At 38.5% G+C, this 25616-nt stretch overlaps 1 protein-coding gene across 3 annotated transcripts in view; it reads right to left on the bottom strand.

Annotated features, from left to right (window-relative positions):
* Positions 1–22234, bottom strand: part of magi3a (membrane associated guanylate kinase, WW and PDZ domain containing 3a) — a 203625-nt gene extending 181391 nt beyond the window's left edge. For 2 of the 3 annotated variants that reach the window (XM_038287328.1, XM_038287329.1), the window contains exons 1-2: positions 22002–22233; positions 19747–20425 (exon numbers count right to left, since the gene is read on the bottom strand). In XM_038287328.1, coding sequence (XP_038143256.1) covers positions 19747–20053 — 307 coding nt within the window. In that variant the 5' untranslated portion in view covers positions 20054–20425; positions 22002–22233. Of the gene's footprint in view, positions 1–19746; positions 20426–22001 lie in introns of all 3 variants that reach the window. The other variant, XM_038287330.1, reaches the window with a different exon arrangement.
* Between the last annotated feature and the right edge of the window lie 3382 nt (positions 22235–25616).

Below are 25616 nucleotides of genomic sequence, written 5' to 3' on the forward strand. Positions count from 1 at the left end.
CATTACAGCTATACTATAAATTTAAGTCAATCCTTATCGCATTTCAGTTTGCAGTTTATGGTAATCGGAAGCAATATTGTTAAGTTGTTTTATGTCCAGTGCCAGCAGTCGTGCTCAGCATGCAGATCGGTTGGTTGGACTTCAGTCTTTTTATCTGTTGGCCTTTGATGCTCATCTCCGATATGCATTTAAGTAACTGCGGCGGTGAAGTTTCTGAGCCTGACCGGACTTTTTCCACAAGAGTATAAACTTTATCTATTATTTACATCGGCGTATTAGTGTGAGCAGATCACTCTGCATGGGTGTTGACTCTCCAGCAGGCCTTTAACCACTGGTGTCGTATCAGTAACATTACATAACAGCTCCGCTAAGCCCCAGATCTGTCCATAGAAAGTCTAATTTGTCATAAAAAGCACTATGAGGTTGGCCAACAGCTCTTTAGAGATTAAAGTGCTGCAGCTCCATTTTCCACAGACAGATGTCAAACCTGTTTTTGAGCCGTCGCTCTAGTTCGAGTTTCTATTTTATTGTTAAGGTGACTCCTTTTTCCCCATCACTATTTTTCACCGAAACTTTATGTCATCACACTCTACATAAGCTTCTCCTGTGTAGTTTTTTTTTTCCTTTTTTAACCAAGGAGATTACAGGATAAAAGTTGCTGTACTGCGTTACAGCTCCACCAGCTGAGCCACATTCCTCTTGACTGAATGAGGACAATGCTTCCACTAAAGACTGGCTCTCGGTCTATATATCCCTACAGTGATCACAACAGCTTTTCCTATTGTTAAACAGCCGTAAAGCCACTTTTCACTCAACGCATTTATAAAGACCATAAATACGATTTCAATTGGCTTAAGAGAGCCACCCTGTTGAATGTTGCCTATAAGAAGAGCTTTGAGGTACAATAAACACCTAAACATTCTAGCAAGAACTTTCCACGTGTCCCATACAAAGTTTGTGCCCAACATGTAAGGTAAAAAAAACAAAAAGGGATAAAAACAATTTAAATAAACAAAAATGCCTCTCAACGTTTGAGATGAGTAAAAAAGAAGACACCTGGAAAGTATGAGAAACCTCTGAAAGAACCGGCTGTGGCGCTTTTTAAGTTATCGCATTTATTTAAGATAACTGCATTCCAAACAGGTTTGACATTCCTCACTAAACACACCACTCCCATAACAAAAACCCAACAGCCATGATGCAATTTATTCCACCTGTTCCTTAGTAATAAATACTTTATTGTTCCCAGACTTATTGATACAACATTGTTCTTTATTTGAGTAATATTGCTTGATCGAGCCTTTTCTAACATTTAACACAACAAAATAAGCAATAACAATATGTATCATTCATGATAATATCTTTTCGGGTCGATAACGTTTAAATATTCAAAGCTGTATCGGAACAAACCGTAAACTTTATTGATCTCACATTGGAGAAATTTTTGTCTCCATTTAACCCATCCCCTTGGGGAGCAGTGGGCTGCCATTGTGCGGTGCCCGGGAAGCAGAGTGGGGGTTAAGGGTCTTGCTCAGAGACCCAGAGTTCAGGCTGTGGGGATCGAAATGGATACTTGCAACCTTCTCAGAGCACAAGCACACTTCTCTAACCACTAGGCCAAAACTCCCCAACCCATATAACAAAGGTATAACTTTGCGGTAAAAGTTGGTGGGGACACTCTTAGGCTGGTGGGAGATGGACCTACAGTTATTCTACACAAACCATTTCAATAGAGTTTTTATTTTCCAAAAATGAGCTCAAACATATTTATTGAATGCTTTCCTATTGTTGAGATCACAAAATAATCAAAATACACTGATATTTATACTTATAGACATTATTGTATATAACAAAAAGGATGAATAACAGCCAATTCTGATGCCAACAGCAATATATCACCACCTATCACCTACCATGTACACAATTTCAGTTTCATTCGTCCATCCATCAATCCATCCAGAAAAATGTGGATTGATGGATGGATATTTTTCCTTTCAGCTACATTAGTGATTAACCTCCTTCAAAAGCAGAAAAATCTAACTTAGACATTTGCCCCACATATTGCCAAAGACTATGTATTTAAATTATTGGTGGGCACTGTCCCCACCAGTCCTTCAGAAAGTTATGCCTGTGCCATATAACCAGGTAAATTAGTTCTACATGACAATATTCCTCCTATAATCTCTATCATTAGGATGCTAAACTATGAATAATGAAACTTCAGTTTTTAAAGTCATACTTTTCTCTGAAAATAGAAGCTGAAACTTTTATCACTAAGAACACAAATACATTTTTGGCTAAACCAGATACAAATCAGGGAAGCCATCCATTCTTTCAGTAATTGATTGATGGAGCTATAAAGTGTTGGAATAATAGATTAATCTAAAAAAAACAAAACAAATGACTCCTACTAGATAATATACCTCAATAAACAAGCAAACATTAACCGTGTTTTCATCCAAATGAAATGAGATTTTATGGTCTTTATAAATGTGAATTAAAAGTCTGCTACTATACGTCGGAGGTGATTTGAAAAACCATCTCTTGTTTTGCACATTAACCCTTTTTCGAAAAAGCAAGAACCAACTCAAGTTGCAACTCAAATTTGCAAGGCGTTTTTTTTTTTTTTTTTTTTTTTGCTGTTGGCATCAAGCTTTTCAGATGCGATACTTCAAAATGCGCATTTGGAAACACTGATACATACACACCTATGTAATGCACATTTTAAATGTGCTGTAAATGCATTAAACGTGTAAAAGATTACATCTGTTTCTTCTGCTTATGGAGTTATAGATAGAGCATATTTTGAGACATAGGAAGGTTTTCCATCCTAAATGCAAAATGTGGATATATTTGCTTCAGTTTTGGTTTAATTCCTGCACAGATGTTGTGTTTTATTTTGTATACTCCAATAATTATAAGCCAATCACCAGATTACTTGAAGATTATTTCAGTCATTTATTCATCAAAAATAATCTGATTAATTGTTTTAACCCTAATCAAAATGGGATTATCTATAATCTTATTTAGCCAAAATCTAATTATATTCAGAGGGTTTAGGAAAGCCAGATTGCCTCAGCTTTGCTCCCATTCATACACTGATGCTCAGATCAGTACGCAGCTAAGAGCACATCGACAAGTGACAGGAGTAGGATTCTCTTCCCACTGAGCCGCTGTCACCGTCTGAATCTTATCAATGAAGATTCACTGTCTGAACTGCCCCCCATGTCGTACCACAGGTCTACGTGAATGAAGCCAGCAGATGCTCTGTTGTTTGCATGACAAAAATGTCAGGATTGCAGAGGCTCCAGTCCCTCTGCTCTCTTCAAACAGTGAGTAATGTGCATGTGACCACTTGAGCAAATATGCTCAAAGGACCTGCTGCAAACTGTAGGCCATGAAAAAAACAACAGGAAAATTCTGTTATATGATGATGCTCCAAGACTCCCACCGTTTTCTGACCTGAAACTGGTTTATTAATGGGGTGAAAAAAAATAAATAAATAAATATAGCGTGATTCACAAGCAGCAAAAAGAGAGAGAGCAGTCTGGCGTAACTGTTTGCTACCCTCAGCATCTGCATCATGAATGAGAGGGTGAGTCAAGTATGCCGAAACGTCCTCGGTGCGTCCTCGACTTCTCCTCAGGATCAGGCTGCTGGTTGAGTGCAGAGGCGCCGGAAGCAACGCCTCCCTTAACCGGGATGAGATTGGGCAAGATCAATAACCTGTTAGGGCAGCTATGAAAGGAAAGCAATCTAAATTATCTGTCTTCAGACTCTGACACCCATGAATTCTAATGAGCCTTCAGGGAGCTCATCTCCACACAGTGCACATGATGCATTGCTCACACACTGAAATAAAGCCTACATCCCAAAACCAGGGGGGGAAAAAAAGGTGAAGGTATTAAGATAATTAATGCACCCTCTGGTCATTGAACAAACACCATGCTGTTTCTAAAGAATTCCAAACCCTTTGACAGCTGCAATCTTTAAAGCATTTTACTGGATTTGTATGTGATCAACACCCTGTGGTACATTGTTGTAAAGTGGAATCAAAACAATAAAAAAATCCCAGAGCTTTTGAAATGTTTTAGAATTTATAAGACGTAAAATATATCCGTTATATTGTAAAAGTTGTAAAGTGGCTAAGCATGAAATCATTCCAGAGGTACAAATATGTTTAACGAAATATACACCATCGACGAGGGAAGACCATCATTGATATTGTCCTTCAGAAAGACACGAGCAGTGATGCAAGCGTGAGATGGACAGGAGGCCAGAGGAGCAGCTGGTTGAGTAGGTAGTTACATGAAAGTACTCTGCTTTAATATTTGTTTGATTGGAGACGTTGTCGTGGGCTGCAGGAGAATGGGCTGAAATCGATTCTTTGAGGTGGAGTGCCGCAACGAAAACACCCCAGATTGTGCTGCACCAGCAGAGCGAGCAATGACCTGAGCCCATCAAGTGTGGGAGGAGAGCCAAGACTGAAGAGCTGCAGCCAAATGGAAGACTGAACTCTGAGATTAAGTCTTCTCAGCTGATTTATCACACTGAGAGTAGAGAAAGATCCCAACTGGATGAACAGAAGATCGCACGTATCCAATTTACACAGACAGGCCATCTGTCTCACTCCTATCACTGCCCAGTAAAGGAAAACCCTTGGGATCCTCCCAAATGAAGTCTGAACAATATGAAAGCTACCAGCCACGTCTTCATGGACGGCAAAAAGATCTAAATTTAAACAAAGACGCTCCAGCAGCATTTTAATTAAGCTACAGAATTTACAGCCAAAAACAGGTGTAACTAAAACATTTCCACTTGTAGGCAAAAAAGTTTTTATTTATTGTAAATGCAAAAAATATATAGTTTTTTTAACAACTCAATTTAGCGAATCAATTCAATAATAAATCACAATCTATTTGGCTGATTGTTTCAGTCCTAAGAGAGAACTGATACAAAAAGGGAAAAAAATCCCATTTTACCCGAAGTTCTTACCTTCGTCATTGCTTGCAGCAATACTTACAAACACTGCATGTGTTTCGGGTCTGAAATCGAAACCTCTGCTTTGATAAACAGCTGCCATAATCACACAAGACAGTTACATGGAAGAATCAATACTGTTAGAGAGATTAATGGTAACATAATCGCTTTCAGTCATGAGATTATTATTGCTTTCACATCCCCCCTCTCCCTTTGCATCACTGCTTTTACCTCGCTCTCCTTGCACTCAGTCTTGCAATAAAACTACGACCTTTTTTGACCCCATTTTTCTTCCTCTAAACCCGTTTAGCATTTTTTTGCCCTTGCCTGGTTAAACGTGCAGCATTCTTTAAAAGGGAAGTCGTTCAAAGCAACAGATGAACCGGATTCCACCCCAACTCCTCCTAAATGCCCAATTTATCTGCTTCTTTGCTCAAACTAAGACTAAATTTCCTTATATACACTTTCAGTGTTGTGTGTTGGCAAATATTTCGGCCTCTGACTGTAAAATAGAGCAGGGGGGAGGGGTATGAATCAGGAAGCTGTTAAGAACTCCCTCATTGCACAGCAGAGATAATAAATGGATGACTGGGGAGAAATAGTCCATAAGCTACAACTACTTGGGAAAAAAAAAGAAAAGTTTGCCCAGAATGATCTCCATACCGGGTCTTCGACCATGGCAACGGACTATAATGCAGAAGGTAAACATGAACGGACCCACAAGGAAAAACCTCAAGATCGATTCTTAGCATTTTATTTTTAGCAAGTCTGTTTCTGATTCATTGCAGTTTTAAGAAATGCTTGGTTTACGAATACATCTGGATTTTTAGCTCATCATGCATCATCTATAATCTGTCAATGGGAGAATTGTAATTCTTAATGCAGCCAATGAAGCAAGGGGATTATTTTGCACTTAGGGGAGAAGACAGGGTAGCCATTTCTAGTGAGGTGGTCAATAATCAAATAAATAAAGTCAGAGGAAGCAAACAAGGCTTCAGAGGTTTTTCTTTCCACAGAGGTAGAGTAAGTCTCCTGCAACAGTAAGTCAGATTGTTTTTTTTTTTTACTCATTTAAATATGCTGGATTCTACAAGGGCTGCAAAATTTTGGAAATCATTTTTGGAAATTAATGTGAGGCATCAAGACATTAAAACAGCATTAAACATTATTTTTAAGCCTTCCCTTTATTAACTATTAATTATTCAAGCAGCAGAATCAATGCCATGCTGTGTGTGAGGGAGCGTTTGTTATAAAATAGTGTTTTACTAAATTAAAACAATAATAAAATGGCAGCAGAATTGCTATTTTTAAACCTGCGTCCTATAAAAGCAGCAATTGCAGGTTGTGCAGCTCCCCCAACAGAAACCTTAGCTTTGTTTTGTCTGAAAAATATAAACCCTTATTTCAAACTAAGATTTAGCTTAGCTTTAATTGAAGATTTAACTTAGAGGTTTATAAGTATTGCTCTCTCACCATTTGAATGAAATAAACACTGTAAAACATCATCTCTGCAGTTTATTTAACACATTACTGACAGTGAAAATCAGCGACTTTCAGAAAAACCTGGTGGTTTGATGCTTTCATTGGCTGGAAAAAAGATCAGATTTTTTAGCTTCAGACTCTACAGTCAGCGGGCCAGAAGAAATAAAGTAAAACAAAATTGATCCTGTTCAGCAATAAATTAAACTACGTTTTTATTTTACCGGTTTCCATTTAATTTAATTCTTTTGTGTAGGGAGAATAATGCAAATCTTTTTATTCAAATTTTTTGTTTATTTTTGAAGTGTAAAAATACAAGGAATGATAATATAAGGTCAATTTTTTTTAAAGGAGTCATCACCCAGAAGCCTTACTTTTCACCTCATGTTTACTAGAGCTGATGTTGCAAGTGTATTTCTACAGAAGAGGATTATGGCCACTGAAAAAAAAAAGTTAACTGATTTTTACATTTTATTTCAGTTTAATATGGGAAAAAAAGTCAGAATTCTGACTTTTTTGCGCAGAATTCCGACTTCAATCTCAGAATTCCGACTTTGATCTCAGAATTCAGACTATGATCTCAGAATTCTGACTTTTTTTCTCATATTAAATTATTAAATGTAAAAATCAGTTAACTTTTTTAATTTTTTCAGTGGCTCTAATCCTCTCCCGTATATTTCTCAGTTGTGAGATAAAAAAAACCCTCAAGTTATAACTTCATTACTTCTTCTTTTTCATTTTCATGGTTAGATTTTTTCCTATTTCTAAGAGGTCGTTTCTATAATAAAAGCTTTATAGTTACATAAACATAAAAAAAAGTGTATAAAAAGGTCTGTGGTTCAAAGAAATTTCCAAATAAATGGGGGGAAATATACGTTTATGGTATGTCATATGTTTTATTATTTTCATGATTCAGGTTTTTTGCAGTTTCTGCTGCATCACCATCCTTAAAATCCAGCGCATTAAAACGGACTCAGAAGGCTACAAAACAAGTTTCACTGGGTGGGAGAGTAAGTTGACCTGCTGACATGTATCCACATTGAAAATCCTCTTTCACCATTTGAATCGTCAACTAAAAATATATATATATAAAAAAAAAAGAGCCTCATTATTTTGATGCAGTAGCAAGGTTACAACTGCTCAGTATGGGCAGCAGCGAGGCTCCGGCGCCTGGAACGCTGTCGCACTGTTTGGAAGCCGACTTTGTCTGAAATAGGAGGCATAAACAGCTGCACAGACGAGTCGATCTTAGAGAGAGGCCAATTAGGAGACAAGCTGAGGAAAGAAGGATTCTCTAGGAGAGACAGAGTCTGTATGTGTGTACTTGTACTTGCAGCTTAGTGAGAACATATTTTACAGCTAAGGGAGGATTTTAGTGTAAAGTTAGCACCTGTTACTTTTTAAACTAAGGGTTATCTTTAGTGCTATAGGTTTAAGTGAGGATGAGGTATGTACTGGCAATGTTTAGGTTAGGGTCAAGTTTAGGCCACAGAAATAAATTAAAATGGGTGGAAATCAATGACTGGTCCTCAGTGAGATTAAAAACAAGTACGTCTGGGTGTGTGTATGGATGTGTGTCCACATCTTCATCGCTAAACTGCCTTGTCCATTTCCTCCAGCAGCAACAGCATCTCCAGCTGCTGCTGACATCGCAGCATGACCACTCAGCGAGTACAAAGAGGCATCCTTTGTGAATCAGCGCTCACACTTTCCAACAACCTGCCTGCCAGGTCCTCCTGCCTGCCAGCTAGAGCTATGGTTTACGTGAAGATGCCATCTTTGCTGCCGCCTCATTCCACACCGCAATGCGGCTTTGAAGGATGCCAATTAGTGAGAAAGACCAGTGATGGACAGAGCTTAGGAGTTCAGATCTCAAACAAAACAAGATTAAAAAAGTGAAAAATGGTGTCTCCAGCTATTTAGAAAAGATATATTTAAATATCATAGGAAGCAACTTTTGCTGTCTATGATTTGAAACATCTTATCAGTACATTTAAGTATATTTATCCAGGGAGCAATAACTTTTAAACCAAAGTTCATCAATATGATGATTCATTGTTTGCTGATCAGAAAAGATCTTATTTTTGGCCATCTGAAAGTCCAGCCAGCGGTCAGGGTAGATCCCCACAATATCTCAGCATTTCCCTTCTACTATACCAGATAAAGGATCACATTCAACATTCATTACAGGTGAAAGGAGCTAAATAAAACCAAAAATTATTAAGGTTTAAGAAAATAAAAGTAGTTTAGAGAGAAGTTCAGAGAGTTCATGAAAACGCAAGCAAGTTCATAACACTGACAGCCTGTACAAGAATGGCCAGAGCCTCCTCCACTTCCTGAGGAGGCTGAGGGCCTTTGGAGTGAGCCGGCCCCTGCTAAAAACGTTCTATGACTCTGTAGGGGCCTCAGCGCTCCTCTACACTGTCGTCTAATAGGCCCCTGGCCAATGGCGTAACGACACAACAATACGCCCATAAGCAACATTATCTGGTGGGCCTCATATGGAGTACAACACCTGATAAAGGTTCAGGATATGGCGACAGTTCCATAAATTGGCCAAGGAGATACAATTATGCAATTCTCAGTAGTATATGATCACACACGGAAAAACAGTGACTGCGCACCTTGAATGGAACCATTGGTGACAGCGCACCACCACATGTAACAGACGTCCCAAGTTCCAAAAACTCATTTCAGGGAGATGCTTATCGAACTGCACCCCTAACTATACACTGTTATTAATGTAGTAATTAAAAGCATCATTGTCTGCTTTGCTATTGGTGTCGTGTTTAAACGGCTCACCATCATGTTGAAGTCTGGTATGTGTTGTGGTATAAATACGCTCCGGTGCAGTCAGGTACTTCAGTTTCAGGTGGGTTTAAAAGGAATTGTTCGCACCGTTACATCTGCAAAGAGACGTTCTAATTTACAATTACTGGGGGCCTACCAGGTGTCAGTGACAGGGCTCCTAAGCGGTCGGGGGCCCCTAAGCAACTGCTGTCTCTGCTTACCAATATTTACGCCATTGCCCCAGGCAGTGCAGAGCGGAACAGAGAGAGACTCAAACTAGTGAGAAAGGCCACTTCTGTCCTGCGCTGCACTATGGATTCGGTGGAGGAAGTGGCAGAGAGGAGGATGCTGTCCAAGCTCACACCCATCATGGACAATACCTTTCATCCCCTGCACCAGACTGCAGAGGAGCTTAGCAGCACCTTTAATAACAGACTTAAACATCCTAGGTGTAAAAAGGAGCGCTACCACAGGTCATTCATCCCTGCTGCCATTAGACTTTACTATGCCACTGCACTATAACCTGGTGTAATAACACTGTAATAACTTATACTACTTATCTATGTAACAAACCAGAAACTGCACTTTACCTGCCACCACTTTACTGTACATAAGATTCTGTATAAATACATCACCTTAAATCTCTCCTGTATTTTTTAACCATACACTTTATATATCTGGATGCACTGTATAAACTTCCTGCATCTTTTCCTCCTTTGTGCACCTCTGTTGTTAATAAGAGACGATGTCACAAGTGAATTTCTTGAGAGAATTTTACTTGTGAGATCAACACAGTTCTATGCTATTCTAAAAAATAACAATGAAAACCTAAAAAAAAATCTTGTTTCGCGTTTTTATTTCTGTACCTTTCTCTTTAAAATGTTCAAAAAAGATATAAGTAAAAAAAAAAAAAAACTGATCATGTTTTGAGGTGAATGTCTTTCATTTGCTTTCAAATTTTGATGCAAGACATTTATTTAGGCAGAGCTCCACAATATATTGGCTTCGTAATAGATGTGTGTTTTTAAGTCCAATAACTGATGGCTAATATATTCCAATTGTTACAAACTCACATTTTAATACATTAAAATTATTTAAAAAGGCATTAAATTGGAATTTCTTAGGAGGGATGACAACCCCAAAAAAAATTACTTTTTAAATCCTTTTTGCAACATTTTAGCATCCAAGGGCAAAGAGCAAAGACATGTGACAAGTTGGAGGAATGAACCGTACAGAAAGCAGGATGCAACAATACAAACCGGAAGGTTGTCGTCAACCTTTATAGTGTACTGAACTCAAAATGAAAGAAAAACTTTCATTCCACCTTTCATTCTAGCAAGTATGCTAAAATATAAAGCTCCATGGGAAAAGGGAAAAAAAATCGAAAAGATGAATTAAATTAAATCGTTTGATGTAACTCGGGAGGTGATACAAGAAAAGGATCCAGTACCAAAGGGAAAAGAATCCACAAACCCGCTGACAGCTCCTCTGCTGGTTTAGAGCAGCTTAGTCACTGCAGCCGTGGATGCACCATGGGGGTACCACATTAACAGAAACTGTGAGATTACAGCTCTGCTACTCTGCAGATAGCAAGCATAAAGTGTTAACATCAACATAACACCACCAGGAAGGGGGAAAAGGAGAAGAGTCTGAAAGAGCCCAATTTAGACGGGAAAAAGTAGCAAATGACAGCATGATGTCCAGGCTGTTAGAGCAGTGCTCACTGTTAAGGTGGAGAGCATAATAATCTAATGTTTTATTCTGTTTTATGCAAACTATTTTCTGCATATGGGCTACTTTATTGGTCTCTTTAGGGGGCACTAAGGAACAGCAAGTTTAAAGAAAAAGGATAACGGCAGGTAGAGGTTAGGCGAGACTTGCTGCAACATCTCTATCAACATTTAAACATTAATGGAGAACATAATCTTCATTATCTTCTTAAAATGGTCAGAAAATGCATTTGTTGCTAGAAAACTGATGGTTTTTGCCGTAAGCCACTCAACAACATATTGACAAAAAAAAGGACTATAACTTTAAGCCACTAGGGGCGTATAAATTTATAATCTGTACAAATGTAACTTTACCTGCAAAATTTTACAGTTTCCCTTGATGTTTTCTGAATCTGATAGGAGACCATGTTGCACCAGTAGATTGAGAAGTAATGGAGGTATTATTAAATGAAAGTCCACATTCGCCCCTCTACATTAAATCCTACATCAGAGAGCAGAGGCTTTCTAAGGTCAGGGAAGTGTACCTTAGTTAGCGTTCATGTCTAAGGGGAACTCGGATGTCTGTAAAACGGCACTCTTGGTCACATGATTCATTCAGCGATGGAACTGACTCCTTTAAGCTACATAGGTGAGTTTTTAAGAAGAGCAGCCTGCAAGGAGCTTCCATATGCACCAATTGCTGTATGCAGTCTTGGGATACACTACTGGTATCAGTATCGGGCCTAATACCAGTGTCAAGGAGCCATAATTTTAAAAATAACCTGATACTCTGAACTGATACCTCTTCTAGATCACAATATAAAAACTTTAAAGTTTATCACAGCTGCAGCTGTCAAGAAGCCTTTCCCGGGCGCAGACGAAGATGGCGCAGACGAAGATGTACTGGATCAAAAGTAAAAGTCTGACTTTGTCGACTTAGCATTTTAGAAAATTAGATCAAAACTTGTCAATTTTACAGTTTTTTTTTTTCAGCACTTGTATTGGCAAGTGCTATAATGTTAGTACTTGTACTCGTACTCGATTAGAAGCAATTTGGTATTGGGACATCCCTAATAGCCCTGCGATGGACTGGCGACCTGTCCAGGGTGTACCCCGCCTCTCGCCCATTGACTGCTGGAGATAGACACCAGCACCCCTCACGACCCCACTTGGGAAAAGCGTGTAAGAAAATGGATGGATGGATGGACATCCCTAATACAGACCGAGGTTGTTACTACCATATTTCTGTGTAGCAAGCTGATTCGCTAAAACAGGTCCCACGCTATGCTCAAATTTCGGCCGCTAGATTAGTACTCTATAAGTATATTTGCCCTTTGACCGACATCTGGGTTCCCTCCTTTAGGGCTCTGTCCAGCTCAAACACTGGTTACACTGAAAGCTGTTAAATATACACTAAAGGCCAATACACTCAATTTTAATTTATTTAACAGCTGCAGAAACTGTGTTTCAAACATATTTACCTGCTTGTTTGTAGATATACATGTGAAAAGTGCTGTTAAGACAGGAACCCTGCTCCCTCAGACTCCATCATTGACTCACCCTGAGCTCTTGCAGGCAGGTGAACACATGAGACATCTACCCGCTAGCAGACAAAAAGAGGTTAAAGGTTATCCTCCAGCAGCACTGTGTTACAGTGAGCTTGTTGCTGATATATTTTTGATTTATGCCCAATATTGAATGGTGGTCTATGTTATTCGCCACAACGCAAGATGGACAATCAGGAACTAGCTGTGGAATTAGATGCGGCCGAGGCGGTGAGGAAGTGGGCGCAAGTTTGTGCGACAATGGAGGGACATGAGGGCGAAAAAGAGGTCCCAGGGTTCTCGCACACCTCGCTCTTCTAGCTGGTCCATCTTCACGAGTCGTTTTCCACAATGGTGGTCATACAAACAAAACAAGCCTACTGTATAAGGTACCAAACAGGAAATACGCATAGTGTAGAGCGGACGTAGATTTGACTAATCAGAGGCCTCCTGTCTGCGGTCACCTACAATTTTAGATAGAGGTGCAGCAGAGTGTCTGCTGAAGGGGCGGTGGATCATTTGCATTCACTGCGACACACTCAGACGACCTGGTTTCTAAGTATAACCCAGCCTTAAGTGTCCGGTTCCTGAAGAATTCCCAAATGGCCGGTGTCTCAATCCAGACCGACAGGTTGCTAGAGTGTTTTTTACTCATTAAAACAACATTGCCCTGCAGATGTGTAACCGCCTTGCTGCTGCTGCAGGTGGGTCAAAACAACAATCTGATAGTTTGGACATTAAGGGAAGATATGAACATCATCTCCAACATGGAGAGAACAGGAAAAGCAAAAGAAGTGGGCTTAATTAGCAAAATACAGGTGCTGGTCATAAAATTAGAATATCATGAAAAAGTAGATTGATTTCAGTAATTCCATTTAAAAAGTGAAACTTGTATATTATATTCATACATTACATACAAACTCATATATTTCAGATGTTTATTTTGTTTAATTTTGATGATTACAAATGACAACAAATGAAAATCTCAAATTCATCATATCAGAAAATTAGAATATTACTGAAGACCAATAAAAACAAAGGATTTATAGAAATGTTGGCCAACTGAAAAGTATGAACATGAAAAGTATGAGCATGTACAGCACTCAGTATTTAGTTGGGCCTCCTTTGGCCTGTATTACTGCAGCAATGCGGCGTGGCATGGAGTCGATCAGTCTGTGGCACTGCTCAGGTGTTATGATAGCCCAGGTTGCTCTAATAGTGGCTTTTAGCTCTTCTGAATTGTTGGGTCTGGTGTATTGCATCTTCTTCTTCACAATACCCCATAGATTTTCTATGGGGTTAAGGTCAGGAGAGTTTGCTGGCCAATTAAGAACAGGGATACCATGGTCCTTCAACCAGGTACTGGTAGCTTTGGCACTGTGTGCAGGTGCCAAGTCCTGTTGGAAAATGAAATCTGCATCTCCAAAAAGTTGGTCAGCTGCAGGAAGCATGAAGTGCTCTAAAACTTCCTGGTATGTGGCTGCGTTGACCCTGGACCTCAGAAAACACAATGGACCAACACCAGCAGATGACATGGCACCCCAAACCATCACTGACTGTGGAAACTTTACACTGGACTTCAAGCAACGTGGATGAAGTGCCTCTCTTCTTTTCCTCCAGACTCTGGGACCTTGATTTCCAAAGGAAATGCAAAATTTACTTTCATCAGAGAACATGACTTTGGACCACTCACCAGCAGTCCAGTCCTGTTTCTCTTTAGCCCAGGCAAGACGCTTCTGACGCTGTCTGTGGTTCAAGAGTGGCTTGACACAAGGAATGCGACAGCAGAAACCCATGTCTTTCATACGTCTGTGTGTGGTGGTTCTTGAAGCACTCACTCCAGCTGCAGTCCACTCTTTGTGAATCTCCCCCACATTTTTGAATGGGTTTTGTTTCACAATCCTCTCCAGGGTGCGGTTATCTCTCTTGCTTGTACACTTTTTTCGACCACATCTTTTCCTTCCCTTCGCCTCTCTATTAATGTGCTTGGACACTGAGCTCTGTGAACAGCCAGCCTCTTTAGCGATGACCTTTTGTGTCTTGCCCTCCTTGTGCAAGGTGTCGATGGTCGTCTTTTGGACAACTGTCAAGTCAGCAGTCTTCCCCATGATTGTGTAGCCTATAGAACTAGACTGAAAGACCATTTAAAGGCTTTTGCATGTGGTTTGAGTTAATTAGCTGATTAGAGTGTGGCACCAGGGGCCATCAATTTTGAACCTTTTCACAATATTCTAATTTTCTGATATGATGAATTTGAGATTTTCATTTGTTGTCATTTGTAATCATCAAAATTAAACCAAATAAACATCTGAAATATATGAGTTTGTATGTAATGTATGAATATAATATACAAGTTTCACTTTTTAAATGGAATTACTGAAATCAATCTACTTTTTCATGATATTCTAATTTTATGACCAGCACCTGTAGAAACACAATCAAAAATAGAATGACAAATTAAGTCAATACTTGAGTCAAACCTATTATTAATCAGTGCTTTAAGAAAACTAAGGATAATATATCTGCTCCATAACATATTGGACAACCATCTGCTGACCCCAGATGCTGATGGGTAATTCTAGCATTCCTGTTGTTTAAATTAGACTCCATTTACCACTTCGTTTTAGCTGTAGAAAAAAATCAGATGGTGAGAAAATATAAAAGACAACACAGATGGAATGAGATGAGAGGTAAAAACAAGTGAAGGGAAATGTTTGAGATTCCAACAAAGGAGAAAGTAGTTCAGAGCTGCTGGCAGATGTGTTGTTTGTTACCAATATGATCAAACTCTGCCAAGAGAGACAGAGATTGGAAACTAACTGGATTTATTCCATCCATGTGTCATTTTGGATGATTTAGAAATGAAAAATCGGATAGAGAACATGATGTCTGCTGTTACTGAGCTTCCTGGTGCTTGTTGAACAGTAGGATTCGAACCTAACTTTAACTGAATGCCGATGTTTCAGTGGAGGCTGAGGCAAAGTAGAGCCTCCAGCTGTAGAGACACAAGGGCATCAGCGGGGGAATCCCTTTCAAGAGTACAGGAATACATTCCTGATGAAGTTCATCAAAGATTTACAGCCTTACAAATCAAATTTTGATGCACAAGTCGGCAAGAGGTTTTTTATGAAACGTATCTTAAAGTTTCATTTAAAAAATATGTTTTAATTAATTTTAATTTTATATGTGCAACAGTGTTTCCCCGCCCTGATCAAATATCAGGACTTTCATAAAGATGGTTCTGTTAGCTTTAACATTTTTTCTTTGTCCTTTGCAGAATAAACCGTCTTATTGCTCAGAAAGTCACTCTGCAAAGTAACTTCACTAAATCAGGATGAGCTGTTCATTAGTTGGTGTATCTGGACGTTCATATATAAATCTATTAAATCATAAATCTTATCACACTATATTGTAGTACATCCTAACTGTAAAGCTGTGACTGCATGCCTGAGCAATCAGAGCCCCACAATAACAGACACTACAGTAGTTACATAATGAAGTGGGATTTATATTACTAAGCATCCCATTCTGCCTCTATTCTTAAAATTTGGCCATTTCCCAATGGGAAAAAAAATGAAATCAGGAAATATTCAAAAGTCACAATTCACCAATTTTTTTTTTATAAGAACTTATTTTAATTTATTGTTAAGACAATAAATTAAAATTGTTATGATGAGAAATGTATTAATTCACCCTAAAACTTAACCAGATTTCACTTGTTCTTCTCATCCTCTCCCAAAAAATAAAAATAAGTGATTGATGCAACAAGAGGATGAGATTAAGTCCCTGAAATTAAACGATGCTTTGATGCATACTTCAAATTACCAAAAACAAAACACTAGCACTTACTTTTGCCAGATGCTGAAACAAACCGATCAGGTTCCTCTGGATAGAAAACTGCAGTAAAACGTTTTTGATTTTAATTTTTTTAAGGCGTATTTGCACTTAATTTAAGCAGGTAAATTCGATTACCAGTGGGATTAGTATTTTCTTTCCCTCAAAATTAGATTATTAGACACTATGCACAAGATATTCTTTTTATATTCAAAAATAATCTCATTCCACTGAAATTATCTTTATTAGCTGCTTAAAATCAGGTAAAATACAGCATTTTGAGAAAATTTGACTTCCTTACAAGTTCCATTTTTTGCAGTAGCTAATGGTGAGCAGTCATCCTTCCAGAGGTCACACCCTCATTCTTTTATGGTCAGCTAAATATTTACTTTGTTGTCAAATGGATACTTAAGTAGGCATGCTTACAAAGTAAAAACAGTTATTTTGGTTTGCTTGACTTTGCAGAAATTAGATCATGTTTGGATCGATATATACTATAGTAAAGTATCAGTATCTTATTATACCCTTTTTGACTTGGGGAAAAAAAAAAAAAAAAAACAGTTTTAATATATTTCTCTTGGCTTTATGAATTATAGGTCCTCTCAACCCTCTGAGTAAAATTACTCATTCATTAAGCTCCCCGGGGTAAAAACAAGCAGATTTGCATCCTGTGCATGCATCAATCATCAGGCCGCTCAGGTCCCTGAGCTTCTGAGGGTACCTGCCATCATTCTGCCTCTATACTCTCAATCGTCCCCTCAAGGTTACTGCCTATTGCCTTGCCTTTCTAAGAGGATAAGAGCTGCATGCTGAGTGCATCTGCTGGTCTGTCGCCAGGCGGGACAAACTTCAGGTTTCAGCCCCGACTGTGAGGGGAAAACAGTTAAAAAGGTCTCAGCTGTGAAGAGGGAGGTAAAAAAGCAGTGACTTGTTTTGAAGCCGCTGGTGTAATCATCATGGCAGGTGGGGAAAAACGTGTGCTGGTCAGACCAAATACAAAAAGCAATCAATTTGGAAAGACAAGAGGAAGGGAATAAAACAGTGAGGAAAAGGAATGGTTGCTCCATTCAGAAAAAAAAGTGACAATTGGAACTGATTGCTGGATTTCCATAAAGAATGTGTCCAAAACTGTCAATATTCTGCAAATTTAAAAAATGCAAAGTTTTGCGGAGGTGGTATTTCCCTTACATAACAAATACAATCAAAATTGCATGTTAATACGTTTGTTTATGCGAGACGTCTGAAAAAACAACATCCCAGCAGTGGATGTAAACACATGACATACGTCCATATTTCAGCCATTTCAGCTATAGTAGGCGCCATCATCCTCCAAAACACAAGTTTTTTGAAATTCAAGGGTTTCCATTTAGATAATTTACTTTTCGAATTGCAAGTTAATGGTTAATGGAAACACAGCTGACGAAAGTCATACAACAAACCAAAGAAGCAATGAAAACAGAGAGAATCCTACCAAAAGGTTAAAGGCCTTTTTCAAACTATGAGGTTTTGTGCACAGTTTTCAATTATAAGAAAAAAACAGAAATGTTCCAACAAGAATATCTGAAATTTTGAATTCCTGTCCATCACTAATTTATGTTCTCTAAGACTTCAAATCCAAAAAACATCCCAGTAGATTTTTACTGAATGGTGCAAAGAAAAGCAACAGTGCATTACACTAGCATCAGGTCAGGGGATTTCTCCCCACTTCAAACTTTCTCGTTTTCTGCACTCACTCCAGCCACCAGCCGACATCAATGATAGATGAGGTCTGCATCAATCATGAATAAGCGGAAGGGAAAGATCTAAACACACGGTCCCAAGTCGGAAGGACCAATATGAACAGGCTGGAGACCTCAGAGCACCACGCAACGTTAAAGACTCTGGAGCGGGGAGCGCAGACATCAACGACCCCCAGCTGAGACCTCTGAAGAGCAATTAGACCCTTAAAGTTGTGGATCAAAGCTTTAAAACTAAAAATCTGGTCATCAAAGCAAAGTTTCCAGACGAAAAATTGCGCAGAACAACATTCCAATGGCAAATGCGTGGAAGCAAAAGCATCAAACTCAGCTGCCAAGCTGGGAGCATCCAGAAGGGATTTAAGTACACAGTCGTGATTGATTCAATTAAACTTAGACACTTCAACACTGCAAGCGGAAGTATGCCGTCTGAGCTGGCAAGGCAGCTGTTAACAAATCCTCTGGATGAGTTTGCAAAGTGCCACACTCAGCAGTGCCTTCATTAAACCTATCCACACACACACCTGCCACACATGGACTGCTGGAGTTTGTCCGTCGATATCATTCGACACATTTAGTGCCTTTCATTCATTGTCTGTTGTGCCTCAAAGGAAGAATTAAAGGCCAGTAAGTTAAGAAACAGTAATAAAAGAGCCAATTGGATTTGTCAACACACAGCAAAGGCAGGAAACTGTGGAATGGTATCCTTAAACTCGGCCTCTTCCTTTTTTTATGAAGCACAGAAATATCTAATCTAAAAATGAATTACCTTGAGAAACTATTCACCAACTTTTCTTCAGGCTGCATCCACAAACTTAAGTATGTGGTAAAATAAAATAAAAAAGCTTTGAACAATCGTGACTCAGAAGGAAAAAGATGCAGTTTCACATTTTCTAACAAAACTCTGAAACCTATAAAAACCCTCTTTACTCTGATGCTCATAAATTATAGATTATTCAACTCCCTGCCCTCAGGAGTCACTTATTTATAGTCTACCTGTATGCGACTTAATTCAGTTTTAAATTTGATCATTTAGTGGAAGTTTGTTAGAGAACATTACAGGGAAAACAAAAAAAGCATGAGGAACACAGGAGACTGTGAGGGATAAAACGACAGAGGGATTTAAAGCAGACTGAGGTTCCAAATTAATTCATATATATGATCAGGCCAGCATCTGAAAGGGGCATCAGACCTGGAATCCTACAGGTTTAGGCCATCCACCAACCAGATCACATCTGGCTGTTCATGAAAAACAGTAAACAGCTGCAAGAAGTCCAGCTTAAAGGCCATGCTGCAAACACAACAAGCAGGAGAAGATTCTGACCAATGCTTTACAATGAAACATGGTGGTGGCAGCATCATGATGGGGAGTGGCAGACACAGACATACCCCAAAAAGAAAGCTAATCTAAGCAGCTTTATTGTAGAAAATACTGAGAGGTTAAATACAAATTAAACTTTTTCTTTTTCCTTTACCATTAAAATATTTTTATCTTAGTCTTTCACTAGCAATAAAGTACTCTGACGTTTGCTGGAAGAACATAAGATTCAAGAAGTACACTTTTTTTTTTGCGCTGGATGTGTTGGAAAGTGAGAAACTACAATGATCGGTCCCATTTATCACCGCAATAATGCGTCAGGGCGCAGATTGAACGCATCCATCCATTTCACCCACCTGGCCTCACGGTCTTCAGGCGCACCGGCTCCCGAAAGTGTCTGATGACCGCCAGCGTGTCTCTGTTGGTGAGTCCGCTCACCGGGGTGCCGTTGACCTCCAGCAGCACGTCTCCGCTGCAGGGCAGCCTCCCGGCGTGGCACACCACCGCCTCGGGATCCACGCGTCCGATGTGGGGGAACTCTCCGAGCTCCGCGCCGCCTCGCACCTCCACCACGGCGGTCAGCTCCCCGGAGCCCCCCCACGACACGGAGCACTCCTGCACTTTCACGAACCAGTGCTTTTTCTTCTTCAGCGTCTTGGACATCGCTGCTTGGTGGGAGCTTTATGGCCGCTCAGGAGTTGGAAGTCCCGGGAAGGAGAAGCAGAAAAACCTCTTTGGAGCCTCAGAGCGCAGAGACGCACGGATCGATCATTCCGGATCAGAGAACTTCAGCCTTATGGTTGTTAGAATAATCCATTCCAGGGGAGGAAATGCAGCTCGGCTCCCTGTGAGAGTGCGATCCTTTCTGTGAATTACTGGAGCATCGTCTGGAGCGTGACACCAGCTGCGTCAGTGCCGCAGTGGAGCGAAGGGCGCAGCTTCTGATGCCACCCCCAATTTACAGCACCTGGAAAACAAAAGCCAGCGCCTTCCCACGCTGATGAGCCCACTGTGAACTGAGACTGTGCGTGGATCCTGCGCCACAGAAAGAAAGAAACAAAAAAAGGGTTAGATCCCAGCTTTAGTTCCCAGAGATGTGTAACTCCTGCCTGGAAGAGTTAGGAGAGAAAATCCAGGAAAACTTCTTCTTCTTCTTCTTCTTATGGGATTTTATGGCGGTTGGCAGACTTGTGAATTGTGCATTACCGCCACCAACTGATATGGAGTAAAGCAAGATAACAGGAAACGATTCACCCCCCCCCCAAAAAAAAAAAAAAAAAAAAAAAAAAAAAAAAAAAAAAAAAAAAAAAAAAAAAAAAAAACCTGTGTAACTTAAACCAACATAATACTAAATCACATTTGCCCATATAATTTTAATTTACTCTAGGTCATCTTAACTCTGCCAGTTTCTGATGGTCCCATCGGTCCTCCCATCATACTTCCAACCATCTCCCAGTTCAAATCTTTAATGTCCAGATATTTTTCTGCAGCCTTCACTATTATTTTGATTTTTTCCGTTTTTTTTGTTGTCTGTGCAGTACAATTAATTACTTCTACCATGAAAAGAACAAAATTTGTCTTTTTAACAATAAGTGAGTCTTCATTAATTTTTGGAGATTTCTCTAGAGGTTTGGAATTTGCTGTGTGTTGAACTGTAGGTTTGGGTTTTTCTGACTGAGATGGGATCCTTTTTGCAGCTTCAGCGTAGGTTATTCCGAGCTCAAATTTCATTTTTTTAATTTCCTCAGACCTTTTGCTTGCTTCACAGCCGCGATAGGCAGCAGTATGTTCTCCACCACAATTACAGCATTTTATTTTAGCTTCTTTTCCACATTTTCCGTACTCATGTTCTCCTGCACACCTTCCACACCTCTGTTTCCCTTTACAAACTGCTGCAACGTGACCGAATTTTTGGCATTTGAAACATCTCAATGGTGGAGGATTGTAGATTTTGACATTATAGCTTATGTAACCGATGAATACTTTGCTTGGTAATTGCTCTTCTTCGAATTTAATTAGCACAGATAAACTGTCAGATCTTTCTCCGTTTCTTGTTGTTTTTAACCGTTTTACTTCTTTTACTTTTGCACCGCTTATGTTTTCCAGAATCTCTTTTTCAGAAATTTTTAGAGGAACTCCTCCAATGACTCCCCTGCTGATCTTTTTGTTCTCCATTAGGCTGCACTGAACTCTTATCCCGTCAATTTTGTTGATACGTATTGCTTTGCCTTGCTGGGCGCTGTCTCTGCAGTTAATTAGCAGGTCTCCACTGTACAGAATTCTGGCACCTTTGACTTCTCCGACAAGTTTATTGATGGTTTTTGTTAAGTGAACCGGATTCCAATTTGTAAAAGAGTCTGCCTGATTAACGACTTTGAATTCATTTTGTTGTGCTGTGGAATGTATGGAATGATCATCACTGGATTGTTCTGAACTAGATTCCCCTTGAACTGATCTCTGTTTTTTCCGCTTTTTCTCATTTTTTGATGTTGCTATTTTCCAACCTTCATTGTCACTATTTCCCTCTTCCATCCCACAAGAATCGCTTCAGGAAAACTTCCAAATGTGATTTTCCTTAAAGAGTGATATTAAACAACTTTATTCCAAGCACCTGTTCTTCCTTCTTTGCTCTCAATGCTCCCTCCTCCTCCTTTACTGTGACATCAACGAGGAAACCCTTGGAAACGCGCAAACACACCTGGCCCTCCTCTCCTCTGCAGATCCCGCTCTGCGCGTCAGCCACGCAGCTTTTTAGATGCTGGAAAAACTACCCAGCAGCATTAGACTTGATCCGATTATGCTTCGCTCCATAACTTTTTTTCTTTTTTTCACCCTTTTCCGCGTTTCTCTCCTGACGGCAGGCTGTTCTGTCCAATCGGACACTGCGGGGCGGGTCTTCAGGAACTTTGGATCGGGCCAATGGAGGATGACCAAAGGCGGGCGTCAGTGTTGCTTTGCGTTTCCATGGAGTTATTGTCCAAACGGAGTTCCCGCACAGGGGGCCCCTGTTTTTATGGTGGACATTAAAGTTCAGAACCTTTTATTTCATTGGTCAGGGGTCGTGATGCCTTTCCAAAACCAGACGCTGCCAAATTTTGATTGTTTTAAAACCTTATCACTCCTTTTTTTTACTTTTATGAGGCAAGTTTGGGAAAACTAAAGACTGGTTGTTTTTTATGGTGCAATGTCGCCCCCTACTGGCTGATAATGTGTGAAGCACCAGTAGTAATAGAATAGAATAGAATGGAATGGAATAGAATAGAATAGAATAGAATAGAATAGAATAGAATAGAATAGAATAGAATAGAATAGAATAGAATAGAATAGAATAGAATACAATACAATACAATAGAATAGAATAGAATAGAATAGAATAGAATAGAATAGAATAGAATAGAATAGAATAGAATAGAAAACCCACTTATTGTCCCACAATTCTGGTGTTTTACAGCAGCAAAAAGATTATAGAAAAGAAAATTTACCTTTGAAAAAAATATAAGAATAACATAATAATAATAATAGTGAATAGTTAAAAGATAAGCAATAAAATACTATACTGTAAAGTGCTTTAACAATATAAAAGTGTGCAGCTTGAAAATAAATAACAAATATACAGCTATGGACATTTTTAAAGTAATAGATATCTTATCTTTCGCTGAAAAGTCATATTTTTTTGACAAAGAAGCTGATTGTAATTAAATTTAACATCCACATTTTAAGATCAACATTTTTTTCCTCTGTTTCAATTTAGTTCACTTTACTCTAATAACACTAATTCCGTCCAGTACCATACCATACCAACTTTATTTATGAAGCACTTTATACACCGAACAGGACCAAAGTGCTGTACACAATCATAAAATACAATAAAATTATAAAATAGAGAAAAAACGAGTGTAAAATACATATTAGTATACAAAAAGAATAAAACAAAGTAAAACCTCTCAAATTGTGCCAAAAGCCAAGGAAAAAAGATGAGTCTTAAGAAGGGACTTAAAAACAGCAAGAGAAGAGGCCTGTCTTATGCTCAGAGGGCCTCAGTAGCCACTAATCCACATGTTACATGATAAATATACAATATCCAAATATTTAATAAACTAGAATATGATCAAAAAGATAATTCAACTCAGTAAAAAAAATGATAGACTGAATTTATATTGAATTGAATCATGTAAATTTAAATTTACAAATTTAAATTTACATGACAATTTACATTGTCAGGGTTTCATCAACAACAACATTTAAATTGTCATGTACATTTTCATAAGGCCTAGGCCTAGATGCAATATGCCTTGAAATTCTAAAAAGCAAAATGAATAAAATGTCAAATAAAATAATTGAAAACAGATTAAGCATTATATATTTTTAAATGCATTTATTTATTTATATAACACTATAGCTAAAACTCCTTAAATTACAGCCAAACCCATTTACACAACAGATAAAAACCACATATCTGCCACATATCTGACTCAATAACCATTAAAACAACTATTTTCATTCATTTCAGACAGAACTATTCACAGACTGGATTATTTTAAACTGCACTTCCAATTTTCACCACTGCTCGGCACCAAGTAACCTTTCCTTTGATCACGGAGCGACTGGCTTGCTTCATCTCGCAATGAATCCTGGGTAAACATAGGATACCGATGATACATCGGACCCGTCCTTCAAATCGGGCAAAAAGAAGGACGCATTTTAAGGCCGCATAACGAGGTGTTTTGTAATCCGACCAGACCTCGGCGCCGCGCTATGACGTAATCGCCCTTCGAATCTGGCCTTCTAAGGACGCGTCCCAGGATTTTGAACAGAGCCACAGCCTTTGTCATCAATATAATACTTCTGGACTTGTTTGAGTCCAGTGCTTAAGCTGTCAGTAGTCACTGCTGCCACCCTCTGGTTTAGGGGGGAACTGATTGTTCTGCCAAATGATTTTAAAGAATCCTTTTAAAAATCCTGAATCCAAATTATGACGTGGATCATCACCAAAATTTCATTGATTGTTCCTTGGTCTGAGGTGCACCTATGTTAAAGATTTTATCAACATAACATAACTTTTGAAGTTATCCTGTACACAGACAGACAAACTAAAAACATCCTCCTTGGCAGAGGTAAATATCATATATAACATGAAATGATAAAATACACAAAATTGAATAATTACATTTGTAACAGTATAAATGAAATAATTATGTTATATAAAACATGTACATGTTGTAGGTTTAGTGGAAGTTAGACGAGCACCCAAATGCAGACATGAGGAGGGAGAGAGGATTTATTGCAGATTTAATTTAGATGTAGAAGATAATCGAAGCACAAATCCAGAAACAATAAACATGTAACCAAACTAGGAGACGCCAGGGAAAAACATACATGAGGAATGACGTAATGAAGAGAATCGAGGAATGAGGAACTACCCAGGTGGTGCATATATGGGAGACAGAACAAAGAATGGGCTAATCAGCTGATAGGGAGCAGGTGTGGATAGAAACAACTAGAAGGGAAAGGAGACTGGCATAAGGGGGCAACAGAGAGCAACTTAAAAAATACAACATTGCTAGAAAATATTTACGACACAATATGAAAAAGAAATCAAGGACCAAAAAAAAAACACAGAATGACTGTCAAAAAGTAACTGAAAACTCAAAAAGAAACAGAAGTCTACAAAGGACAAAATCATGACAGCATTTATTTATTTATCTAATACATAATTTAAATCATATATATACCATAACATTTATAAAATGCACACTTTAAAATTATGTGTCCTGTTAGATAAGTATAAGTAAATTTGAACTGATAAATTAATTCAAGATTTTTTTTTCAGAAATGTATCAAAATTATATATAATTTAAATAATAATTAAAAACTAATAATTAAATAATTAAATTAAAAAAATAATGCATTTATAAATATTTGCATGTATATAGTTTTTTTTAAATAAATTAATATAATAAATAATTAGTTTGCTAACCTAGTATTTATTTTAGTGTTAAATATTAAGGTTGCTAAATAAATGTTGAATGAATAAATTAAATATTTACTTGCTAGATTAAATATTTAACTTGCTAATTAAATGTTTAACACAGGGCAATATTTGAAAATGTACAAATAGCATGGTAAATATGTATGACTTTGGAATATTAAACCCCATTTTCCCTTATTTGAGGTTTAATAAACAAAAAATTGTTGTGAATATTTGACACGGTTACTTTACAGAAAG

This window comes from Cyprinodon tularosa, unplaced genomic scaffold (genome assembly GCF_016077235.1).
Source record: "Cyprinodon tularosa strain WSP-4 unplaced genomic scaffold, ASM1607723v1 ctg239, whole genome shotgun sequence".
In the NCBI taxonomy this organism is placed as follows: Eukaryota; Metazoa; Chordata; class Actinopteri; order Cyprinodontiformes; family Cyprinodontidae; genus Cyprinodon; species Cyprinodon tularosa.